This window comes from Columba livia, chromosome 4 (genome assembly GCF_036013475.1).
Source record: "Columba livia isolate bColLiv1 breed racing homer chromosome 4, bColLiv1.pat.W.v2, whole genome shotgun sequence".
Taxonomy (NCBI): domain Eukaryota; kingdom Metazoa; phylum Chordata; class Aves; order Columbiformes; family Columbidae; genus Columba; species Columba livia.
This window is the reverse complement of record NC_088605.1, coordinates 56,641,692-56,654,837: the sequence shown is the minus strand read 5'-3', so window position 1 is coordinate 56,654,837 and position 13,146 is coordinate 56,641,692. Positions and strand designations below refer to the sequence as shown.

The 13,146-nt window shown below is 37.6% G+C and overlaps 1 protein-coding gene across 5 annotated transcripts in view; it reads right to left on the bottom strand.

Moving 5' to 3' along the window:
- The window catches only part of NR3C2 (nuclear receptor subfamily 3 group C member 2), a 211,674-nt gene that overhangs the window by 86,065 nt on the left and 112,463 nt on the right, over window positions 1-13,146 (bottom strand). For all 5 annotated transcript variants that reach the window (XM_065061886.1, XM_065061889.1, XM_065061888.1 and 2 more), the window contains one exon: window positions 9,388-9,527. In XM_065061886.1, the coding sequence (XP_064917958.1) occupies window positions 9,388-9,527 (140 nt within the window). The remainder of the gene's footprint in view (window positions 1-9,387; window positions 9,528-13,146) is intronic.

Here is a 13,146-nt window from a genome sequence, read left to right as displayed (position 1 = left end):
ACTGGAAGAGTCTTTTCAGGATCTAAAAATTTTCTGCACCATGAGGGTTGTAGAAGAGAAGTGCTATTTGATACTAAAAGTGAAAATTACAACACTGGTTCAATAGGCTGCAAAGGCAGGTACATAACAGCATTTTATAAAGTTGTATCTCTTCAAAAGCAGTGCCATAGCTGTAAGGAGCTAAAGGACCCAACTAAGGATGTTTTACGATATTTTAAGTGTTTTATGCTGTTTGACAGGGACGATCTTGTACATGTATTTATGTCCAATTGTAAACTCCAAATTGAATGCTTTATTCATTTATTGTATTGTACTAGGCATTACCAAAAAGAAACAAAACAGCAGCAATGTCCAAGAAACAAGAACAATTATATTTCAATTATAGACGATTTCTCAGGAGCCAGGCTCTCACTTGAGGGGATTACCAGCAAATATAACCTAGGATCAGGTCACCTGATGGGGCCTGTGGGTTCCTGCAGATGCTTAGCTGGATCAGATGGAGTTATTTCAAAAGGACTTCACTCCTGTGAGCTTTCTTCTGAACTCAAACTGAGAAAAGGCATTTCAGGAGACAGATGTTCATTTGCTACAACAAAGCAATTCTGCCTCACGCAAGATCTGAGCACTTGACATCAACTTTTAAAAATTTGAGTCCTGTACCTCCAGGAGGATCTGGGCATCAGCCATCATTACATGTGGAATGTATTAGTTGGGTTCATCCTTTTTTTTTCTTTACTACTTCTACCTAATTCATTTGTGGAGTCAAATGAACTCTCCAGCCTTACCAGGACACAATATTAATCAAAAAAGACCTCTCTAGCTTATCCTTTACTATCACAGACAACCAGACCATATTATAGTATACATCAGTTATTTCTCATATACTCCATTTCAAAGTAGGGAGTTAAATCCTCTGACTCCTTTCAGGAAAATACCCCTAGAGGTCCCTCTTTTTGGTGGTTTGCTGCCTTCTCAAAGTATCAAACTAGCTAATGTCATTTTTACCCATTTACTCTTATTTCCATACAGTTCCTAGTTCACGATAAATTTTCTTGCCTCTCAGTTGTCTATTCCTCAACTGTGAAATATTTATAGACAGAAAGAATGTCCCAACTCAGACCTTTTTTGTGTAAGCTAAAAGCATTTAGTCACCTAACATAAATTTTTATTCCCCAGATCATTTCAGAAGCTCTCCTGAATTGTTTACTCAACTTTAACTGCCTTTAACATGGCAGTAACTAGAAGCATACACAATAATCCAGATAGGCATTGCCAGCATCGTTTATACCATGATGGTGTGAATACTCCCGTTTGCTTGACATACTTGGTGCATCTAAACATATGAATTTTGTATAATCACGTAACACAAATGGCTCAGTCATCCTCAAACCATTACCTGAAAGATGAGTTTTCCAGGAAGCATCGTCTCTACCTTCTACAAGAGGCACATGGAAAAAATAATTTTTTTTTTTTTTTTTTTTTAAAGAAAAGGCAGCTGAAGTATTCAAGAATACACTAAACTAATAGCTGTGACATTTGATCTTTCGGTTAACCAAAATATTTATGGCTTTCTTAAATCAGCATGCACTCACAGGGCCTTCCCACCTCTTTGAAGGTTGTTATCTACCCGAGTGTTACCCTGTGACATATTAAAAAAGAAAACAAAACAAAAAAAACAAACAAAACAAACAAGCAAAAATTCACTGCAACTCAGTTCCCCTGCACATCCATCACAAGAATGCCAAAATCTGCCCTCTCACAAGGATGCAGAAGGTAAACACGTGAAAGCCCGTGTGATGCTTAAATCTGTAGTGACGGAAGGCCATTACGTAAGAGAAACCAACCTTGACATTGCACACATGTCGTGTTTACTGCGTATTTTGCTTGTGCAGGCTATCACCTGCTGAACATGTTTTTATAGATGAACCAGTCTAGAAATTAGTATTCATAAAACAAAGACGACAATCAAAAGAGTGCAGAGAAGAATAGCTGCACGCAGACCTCCTAGCACTGTGTGAGCATTTTGCAAGGCTAGACAGCAGCCCAGATTTAAATTCTCAACCTTCTGCTCATCTCTCCCTCTCTACAGCAACACCCACTTGCTGGGTAAACAACAGTTACAATAAAAATCTTGCAAACATTGGAAAGTCCTGGGCAATGGAAGAAATCATTAATGCCTCTGGAAAATAATGAATGCAAATTTTTATCTTACTTGACGTAATTTTTTTTTTTCCCAAATCATTCTCCCAGCCACTGACCATCTTATGGTTCTTTGTGGTACTGCAGGTGTTAAACTTGCCTATTATTTTTTCTAAAACCCAAGATTCTGTATCACCTAGATACAATCACCTACTCGTACATTTACACAGTCCTAAAATTATGTTTGACCCTTTGAAGGCAACCACAAGGCTGATGTGGCCCCCAGTGAAAATTAGTTTGACACCCCTGATCTAGACGGTTCCCAAACCTCCCCCCACTCCTTTCTGAAATACTGACAAAATATACTTAATCTGTTAGCACTGCACTCTATGTTTAACATACATCCAGCATTTATTTTTGAGCATCAGAGTTTGTCATGCAGGCCACACATTCCAAGAGCCACAAGGAAAGCTTTTCCTCCCATTTCACCTCTCTCCAGCTTTCAAATATTCAATCGTAATAAATACTCCATCCTTAATTAATCTTCCCTGTCTGTGGTTTATGCTTGCTGCTTGCTTTTTTCCCATTTTTGGGGTCCCAGTGGAAACATTTCTAGCTCCTTCCTCCAATCAGCCTCCTAAATTTCAAGTTCTTAGTAAACTAAAGCCAACTAGGAGCAGGAAGGAAAACTTTGTTTTACTGAGTAATACTGCCTGCCAGAGCCAAAACCAGGAAAAGTCCTTTTTATATCTATAAGAGCATAGAAGGATGGTGGCAGATTCAAACCTATGATGACTTTATTATTTAAATTTTATTTGACACCTATTAACCATAGCATATCAACTAAGAGTAGCAGCTGCTACATGAATTTGACCAGCTCACTTGCCCTCAGCAGATCACCCATCTGCTTGCTCTTCACCTAATATTTCTGTTTGATAGGTTGTAAAACAGATTCTTGCAACAGGTCAGGAACAGAGTCAACTTCAAATCCCACATAGAAATTTCTAGGAAAACATATGGACATCTATACTGAGTGATGTCGAATTTAGAGAGGCCACTGACCTCATGAAAGTGGATAAAAGGAAAATTGCAGCCTGTGATGGAAAATCACTGACTCCATTACAGCAAATGAACAGAAGAGTGGAGAGCGAAGAACTGTATGCATAATTAATTCTAGTAATATAGACCTGCAAAATTCATGGGTGCACACACTGCAAAATGGTGTGGAAAATACCTTTGTACAATAGATCAATTTCAGCAAAAAAAAAAAAAATCTGCTTCTTTAAATGGTCAATAAGGTAAACTTTCCTTTTCACCAGGAAAAAAAATATTAAGTTATACTAATTAAGAAAATTATTCAAGAGCTACATATTCCAGAATTTAACCTTGTACTTTGGTATTTTTTCCACCTCAATTCAAATGAAAAAATTTAGGAGGCACACACAGAGGTTTTAGTTTTGCTTTGTTTTCCGCTGGGGAGTGTAGAGCCCCAGGAAGCCCTTTCAGCTACAGTGCCTAAGAAAACCATAGGAAGATAACCTATTTCTGAAAAAAAATGTGTGCAACACATTATTTTACTTCTTGTGTGGCCTTCTGGAAACAGAGACTGCAGAATACCTCCAAATAAAACCAAAAAAAGAACAGCATCACTGGAATATTATGCATCTGGCCCATTGCTAAATGGTTCCACGGTGCCTTTGCTTGCCAAAGAACTGAATTTATCTACCACTGAATTTTCAGGCTGGCAACAGCATGCAATCCTTCATGAGAAGATGAGTCTCTAGAAGGCTGTTGGATCTCTTTGGTTACGGAAAAAAGATCAGCCTCGGATCCTCACACGGCAGATTAGGAGTCACCTCAGGTGACTAGAGGGTTGGACCCTCAATCCTGCAGCCCAGGTTGGCTTTGTTGCTGTGTTTTCAGAGCAGCCTGGCACAAAGAGAGACAAAGAACATCACGTATTTTCCGAACCCTGGCTTTGGGGCAGTCCGGGGCCCCACAGCTATGTCGAATCCCCACAGGTGGCTACACAAGAAATCTCATCCCTTCCACCACTGCAACCAAGTCCTGGATAATCTGCTGTTCAAACACACAGTGAAAGGGGGATTTTGTTGTTACTACACTGCTCACGGAGATGCACAATACATTTACTATATTCAGGAGACCATTTAAATAAGATGCCATCAGATTAGAGTCTTAAAAAATTTCCGTCAGCCAAATTTCCCCCTACTTTAAATACCAAAGTAGCAAACATTCAGGTGAAGAAGAAATGCAAACCTAGAACCTTCTGTTGCTGTGACTGTGTTTCTGTCTCAGAGGTGAAGACACTTAAAATGTTTCTGATGTAAAATAGCAAAACTGGCTTTAAAGTTCTAAAATGTGGGAATTGTTTTTAATCTTCAGTATTCCAGCTTGAAATAGCATGGGAGAACACTTCAGCTACTACTGTAATCTTGTAATATTTCTAGGTTATCTTTTTATATTTGTTGTATTTCCAAGTATCTTCTCCCAACTGCTGTGCTTTGAAGAACATGGTCTTCATACAGGGAATTAACAGATGAAATGTTTCCTGTAGATGTGGTGCTTAGGGACACGGTTTAGAGGTGGACTTGACAGTACGAGGGTAACGGTTGGACCCCATGATCTTAAAGGTCTTTTCTAACCTAAATAATTCTATGATTCCGAGGCGAACCTCCTGGACCACAAATCAACAGCAAGATCTAAAATCTACTGAACATCACATTTTTGCATTAAAAACAAAAATTAAAAAGAAAAAAAAAAGACAAGCTTCCCCATAGCTAATACATTTTTTTTAGCTCTCCCATTTTAAGCAGCAAAAAATCTCACAGCAAATATGCAAAATAACTGGAAAAACATGGTCATTTTTGCTGTAGCACCATTTGGAGATGAAAAAAAACGCCTTCCACTTTTCTTATGTTCAAGCCAAAGGAAGAATGAAAGATTAACTTTAGCATCTAAAGAAGCTATGTAATTTTGATTTAGGACAGATTACCTCATACTTGTCTGGAACTTGAACAAATGAAGACTAAAAATGCAAAGCATACGCAAGAACAGCTGTGATTTCTGACTTCAAGCCTGTTACTCTCTTTCCCTAAAGCTGGTTCATTGGAAGAAGATAAGACTGCCCAGGTGCTTTTGGTTCCCTTGCAATACAGTGTATTCTCAGCATATGACCCCATTAATTATCATAAATTAAAGTTTAAATAACTTTATGATTGGCCATATCCGTAATTTAGAAAGTCATAGCATATAGTTATCCTAGGTAAAAATGCATTATAAATACAAATGTCATTTAACTTTTACAGTGGCACCATTTATCAACATTTTTATAGTTAAAGGATTTTACTGTTTGCAAGGCAGATCAAATTTATATTAATGACACAATCACATTCTTTATACCAGACTCCTTTTCACCAAGTCAGTCGGTAAAAAGTTCATGCTTACTTGATACTAAAACTTAGCACATCGATAATTTACGTCCCTGTAGTGAAATCCATCTGAAATTACTTTGGGACTTTCACCAATAAACCCATTTTAATACTTTTTTGGTCTACCGCTCTCCTTCTCATAAATTCATTAGACATTTCTTGCAAGTCCCCAAAAGTAAGATTCACTGGGAATACAATTACTAGATTCATGATTGGAAATGCAAGCTTCAGTCTCTATTGCTGTGGACCTTTCTGTTCAGCTTTTAAGTTTCAAAACACTTGTTCTTTTCTGTTATAGTTTCTTGGTTCTGTAATATTTCAGAGGAGTGCAAGCTGACATTAGCAATTCTAGCTGAGACCCAATGAACTAGGTGGTGTGCTCTCTCCAAATCCCCCTTCTTCATTTCCATGCTTTTTGACACAATCTGTCTCCCCACTTGTTCTTGTCTTTCCAGCTCAATACCCATTGACCTCTCCTACCATTTCCATCCTGTGATATCTTCTGAAGGACTATCAGTAAGTTACTTTTAAAATTAAACCAAACAGAACTTTCATTTGATCAGTAAAAACTAATAACAAAAAGCCTCTTCCCCCCATTGAAGGAGCAGAGTCATTCCGTTCAAAGAGGGCACAAACCAAAACACAGGAGGATCTGTCTGAACAAGAAGAAGCACTTTGTAACTGTGAGGATGACCAACCACTGGCAGAGGCTGCCCAGAGAGGTGGTGAAGTCTCCATCCTTTAAGATACAAAAGCCACCTGGGCATGGTCTGGCTCTGAGTGGTCCTAATTGAGCAAGGAGGTTGGATCAGATGATCTCCAGAAGTTCCTTCCAATCTTCCGTTCGGTGAAAATGGCACCAGCTGTAGCTACTATTTTTAACAACAATGGGAAGTAGAGGCTATTTTTGAAAGATTATAATTTCTTATGCCACTTTCTTCTGAAGAATGTTTAGGGGACCAGATAAGAAATGCAAGTGTATGTGTGTGCACACATATGAAGTGTGTAAAATATAACTGGGAAAATATTCATAAATCTTTAAAAAGTCCATACAAACAATTTCACAGAAATAGTGAATGAAACATGAGAAGTCTCCCATTTTTTTACTATACTCTTCTAGGTAGGGAACAATCAATTTTTACTCAAATAAATTAGCCAATGTATTGATGAATTACCCAGAAAATAGTTTTTATGTTCACAAAGGGAGTACTACTGTTTTCTTTGTAAGAAAGACAAGGATGCAAGAACTGAATTAGAGAACACAGCTTTAGCTCAGAGCTGAGACAGGTACGCCCAGGATCTACAGTTAAGGTTGTTCTCCAGCTTTGATTTATTCTTTATTTAGACCACGCACTGAACTATCATAGTTTCAAAAACATCCTCATGAACACATGATACACCAAAGTAATTATTACAAATATTCTAATTAAAATAGGAAACCTGAAAATTGGCTGTTTTATTGGTCATACACCCAATGGAAAAATTTATGATGACTCTACAAAACATTTTTGTTGTTACAAAACTATCTACACAGATTTTTATTCACATTGATACTTTCAGGATGTTTGGAGCCAAAACATATACCATGTTTTTGCTATGTCTTTTTCTAGCTAATACTCTACATTGTAGTTTTATGCATATATATATATATATATATGTATGTATATTTTTAAATGAAAATATAAACACAAAAACTGCAAGCCAATTTTTCAATGTTTGCATAACAACAACGCTACTGGTAGCATCAAGAGCTCACAGTCATGAGCATATCAAGCAGAAGTCTAGACAGTATTCACATGCCACTGGTAGGAATATGCATGGTAATATAATAATGCTAAAAAAAATACATTCAATGCTAATTTAAAACTCCCATCTTCAATCTTTAGGGAAGACAGGATTGGTTTGTCTTTATTTTTTTGAAGCTTTCTGCTTAACTCAAACTTTCAGTAATTACTGATAACTTTAAACTACATTTTAAAAATGTATTTCTATGCCTGATTACAGAGTAACTCCTTCCTAATAGTTCTGGCTTCTGAGGCTTGGAAATGTAGGCTTGCTACTTTGTCAGCTCCTAAAGGGAATCCTTGGCAATTTTTCATAAATCTTGGTAGGGTAGAATAGGGATAACCCTCAGATTATGTCAGAAAGGACATCAAAAGAGAGAGATGTGGTAAACGTAGATACAGAGTACATTGAAATTACAGTGACTTAAGACTGAGATGGAAACTTTCCTGGAAGGCAGGAAAGGCGAAAGGAAAATAAAAGGTGCTGTCACTTCACAGAGTGTATGTGTGTAGGTGCAAAACCTCACCACCACAACAAAAAACATCCTCATGATTCAGAGACCAGCTCAGACACAGATGTCTGAATATCCACCCACGATGTGGTGTTGAGGCACATGGAGGAAATCACTCAGTGAAAATAAATAGGGTTTTCCAGTTCATGTGCTACATTAAGCAACTGACAACTCAAGAAGTCAGGGAATGAAGGCAACAAGGTCAGCTATTGCACAACAGTCAAAGATGCTTTCAGAAGAGGGAAACCTTTTCCCTGTCCTTATAACTTTGGCAAGTTCATTTCAATTAGACTGACACTTTTGATGATAGATAAATAGATTAGAGATATTACATGAGGTCTTGAATTCAGTGACACACGAGCCCTCCAGGTATACTTAACAGAGAGCTAAATTCTTATTACCTTCAGCATTTAACGACCACAAAATAAATTAAACACATCATAGTCCTGCTCTTCTCAGTACATAAGCTGGACACCATATTAAGAGCCTATTTTCTTCCTTCTAGGTTTTTCTTCTTGAAAATAAAACAGTAAGTAGATATCACCTGCTTCATCAGTGTCCTTAAGAACATTTACTCATCAACAAACACTTAAAAAATCCTATACAGTATTTACGTCCTTTACATGCTATGAAGTCTTTATCAGGTATTAAGAAGGTAATTTTTATCACTTGAAGCAGTTGCTTATGAAGTCTATAAAGGACAATAATTTTCTACTACCCTAACAACTAAAGTCAGAGAGAGGCAACATCTACCAGAGGCCCTACAGCACAGATATCCTGATTTCTTTTTGTTGATATACTCAGGAAAATCTAGATATACCATAATTAACATAAATTGGGAGATGTCAGCCAAAAGCTCTGGTACAAAGCTATAAAAATACAGTCCTCATGAAAATCCTAGTCCTTAATCAAGGAAACGACTCCTAAGAAATGCCCCATAATCAATTCCTGCTTCCTTGCCAATCTACCACAGTGCCCTAAAGCCACTTCTCCGTCACTAAAGACAAACCAGAGGCACTGCTGAGTCGACAGCCCTGGAGGTACCCACAGGGACACAAATGACCCGAGTGAATTGCACTGTCCTATGGGGCTGTCAAAGCCTGATGAGACAACCATGTTCATCCTCCAGTACAGGAGAAACAGGAGGAGGTTTACATCAATTGCATCTGTGTCCATTAAAACAACAACAACAAAAAAAACCCAACCAACCAAACAAACAAAAAAAAAGCAACAGGAGTAGAAAAGAAGCAGCCTGATTCAGCAGTGGTATGAAACAACGCACCATTTAGAAGGTGTACATGGGAAAATACCCTGGCATATACTATAAAAATTATACCACGCATAACTGGAGTTCATTCAACATTTTTTTTTCAGATTAACAACACAAAACTTTATCAACAGCAGAAAACACACAGAGAGACATATGTGTATGTATAAATTTCTATTAAAAAAACCTCATGTATTTTGTCTTTTTTGTTTATATTTTGTTTTGTGTTTTCCTACCTTCCACTGCTCTCTTGAAGAAAACTTTACAGCTGCCACATGTAACCACCCCATAATGACATCCAGATGCCTCATCTCCACACACCAAACACACTTTGGAAGGTCTTGAAGATCCAGTTGATACACTTCTCAATGAAGAGCTGGAAGAAACAAAAAAGAAGCAGAACAGCTATGAATATTTCAAATCACACTGGCTGTAATGCAAAGTTCAATTAAGAATTTGTAACAGGTATATTGCTCAAGGCACCCAACAATTAGGAAACCACAACTCTTTCTGGTTGAATATAAGAATTGCTTTAATTAGCAAGTGCAGTATTTTTATTGTCTGTTTTAAAACACCCATAATATACCAATGTTAATGCCACAAGTCACCACAAGGACAGTGGATTTTATTGGTAGCAGATGATTAAAACTGAAAATAAACAACAAACAAACCAAACAACCACTCTGGCTGTGACCTATAAATTTTCTTTCTGTTTGTTTCAAGCCTTTACAGTCAAGGAATCCCTGCAATAAAACCACTAAGGCCATTTGATGAAGTAGCACAAACTGGTATGCCTTCTCCTGCCCACATTCCTACTGTATTAACCACCACAGTAGTGCTTGAGGAGTATCTAATATTTCTGCAATTTGACAGCTTACTTCCAAAGTAGGTTTGAAGCCATTTTACATTCTGCAAATGCAGAAGATCCTTCCATACAACTGCAGGTGCCGGAAAAGCAGCACTGGAGGTTCAAACACCATCACAAATTTTTGCAGACCGATGCATGTTGCAAATGCAGCTTTAGCCATTTTAAAATGGCTTAGCTTTCTTAAAACATGGGGCATTTTTGTTGTTGCGTTTTAAAAACCACCACTCTCTGAAGATATCTTTAGGAAGTATTTTCCACTGGCAACTCTAGAAGACAGCGCTCTTCAAGTCACATTTCATGATGCAGTGAGTCTCCACCCTCCCTTTCTCCATCAGGAGCTGGAAATGCCACCCTTGTGTAACGGGCACAACTGGAGAAAAGTCCTAGATGCTGAAGGAGACAGAAGCTTTGGATCCCTCCCATGCCTCTGGAGGGCTGAGGAGAGTCTTTCCTTCCGTACAGCCTCTCCTCTCCAGGTAAACGTGACTTCTTGCATTTTTCCACGTTATCTCTCTGAATGATGCCAAACTACTACAAAAACAACCCTAAAAGACTTTAAGCCAGTGGTGAAGTAATCTGATAGTTCAAATTGCAGGTCATATGCTATTTGTTGGCCAGTTACTGAGAAACGAAGCTCACAGGTAGTTTTAATTCAAACATAAGATAACCAGCCTGATTAAGAAATTTAAAGTATGCACACTTTGCCCTTTTCCAATTTTCTGTCTTCCTTTAGAGAGGTACACAGAGGCCAAGTGATTTATCCAGGGGCACAGCATGAATGTCACTCCACATCAAGGACTGCAAGTCTCCTGGCCTGCAGCTTTACTGTAACATCAAATCTAAATGTCTTTTAAAACAACAGCATTCGGATACTAATCAAAATGTTCCAAACAGTACTTCTGCTCGTCTGCTCTCTAGTCTGTTACATTTACGAGTTTTATTCCTCATGCTATTTATACTTTCATTACATAACATCACACTACTTGGTAATTGCTAGGTGATGGCATTAGCTCATCTGTTTGAGAGACAAAGGAAAGCCTCACCAAATGGGTGTTAAAATAAGTTCTGTGTGCTCAAGTCACTGTCACACCTTATGCATTAATCTACCCCTAAGGAAAGGTACCTACTTCAGGATTAGCCAAGACTGCGCTGGTAATTCAGTGCTGCATTTGGATTTGTTTAGGCAGCAAATGGCACTTTCTCCCTCCAGCACATTTCATACCGCATGGAAAAAAAAAAAAAAATCAGGCCTCTCACTAAACAAAATTCCTCAAAAGGTGTCTGCTTTCTAGAGAAAATGCCAATAACCTGGAAAACTAACTCCCTGGTATTTTTTTTCTTTTACTGCAAACACAGTATTTTGTCTGAAAAGGGAAACATTTCAAGTCCGACATACCACCAAAATGTCTTGGGGCATTTGTAATTTTGATGCTGCATGTTCCCATTTCTTCCTAAGACCAGCAAAAATTCTCCTAGTCTTTATACCCTGAAAAAGGTCAGTGTATTTTTTATTATTATTTTTAAAAGGTAACTCTGTTAGAGAGCTCTTCCTGTGAAGAAACAAAGGTTTGCAGGCTATCAGAGCAGCATGCATGGGGTTTTTTAAATTTATACACACACACACGCTCTCTTCTCTCTCCACTGTATAAGTATGTAGTATTTTTAGTTGAAAATAAATTGTCATGTAGGATTTGCAGAAGGTGGGAGAGACTCATTTTTAGATACAAGCTACCCTATAAAATTTCGCTTACGCAGAATTATTGGATTAAAAAAAGCTAGTAAAGGCACATTGAGACACCAGTTGATCCATGACTATTATTAAATGCCTACCAAAGACAAAAATCTACAGCATATTTTACACGATGCTTCTCTAAACAAAGGGCTTGAATATAGCTGAAAGGGGAAGGTACAGCTTGAAAACAAAGCATTTATTCAATTACTCAGCCACAGCAGCACAGGTAGAAACTTAACTTTCTGGAATAAAATTCAATTAACTCACATACATCCTTTTAATCAGTTTAAACACAGAATAGGTTAAAACACAAATGAGTTATTTTCATTCTTAATAGGAGTATCCAACATGGAGCAATTCTCAATTATTCTGTTACAAAGAAACACTGGTATTACCTGTTGCCACTTATATGTCCTTCAACTTGTGCCAGCTTAAGCTATGACTGTCTTCTAACGAACAATGTTTGGCTTGTTTTTAAAATCTCTTACGTTCTCGTTCACCCGTGCTACACCAAAGTATTTGCCAATTGAAAATGCTGTCAGTGTTGCCTCATACAGAAGCTGAAGCGGTGTTTGTACATAACTGCAAATAATAGAAGGCTGAGTTCAAAAAATACACTCAAATCATACTGCTAAACCTCGGGTTAAGTCATTCTCTCCAGGGAGGCTACTCTTTCTCAACAAGGCAGGGATGGATGGTTCCACCTTTTCCTCCTCAATCTCCCTTACGTTTGCGCTGTCACTCTTTCCTTAGTGACCTGACCGTGGTGAAGAAGATCTGACTGGCGAGCAAACTGCTTCTCATTTCGAGAACAGATATCCAGCGTTTGTGACAATCAAACAGACTTTATTTATTTCTCACTTCTGTTAAACCGATTATTTAATTAATCACTATAGCTCTATATCCTATAATATGTATAGGGGTAAATGCTACACTAAAAATCTCCCACATTGAAAGTGCTCTTCATGCATGCTCCAAGTTAAATATTTCCCTTTTAATTTATTTTCCACAGAAAAATCCCACAAATTTTATGAAGTAATCTTAATGTAAACTGGTATTTTGGAAAAGTTACAGGCAGGGAACACTTAATAAGTAAAAACTAAGTGTTAAATTCAGTTGATTTTAACAGACATATACATTAATTTAATTTTACTTTTTTTCTTTTGGAGATCAGTTTAGCATCTTTTTACTCCAGATGAGAAGTTTAGTTAGAACAATCTAGATGATTTAGGTAATGCATGCTTCTCTCTTTTGAAAAAATACAAGAGTTGGTCCAGATAAGACCAGATACCATGAACAAAAATCAGGAGCTTTACGATTTACTCCCTGGGCAGCAATTATCCTATTGCCAAATAACTATTTGAATGACACCCTAAATCTAATGTGGGCCATAGC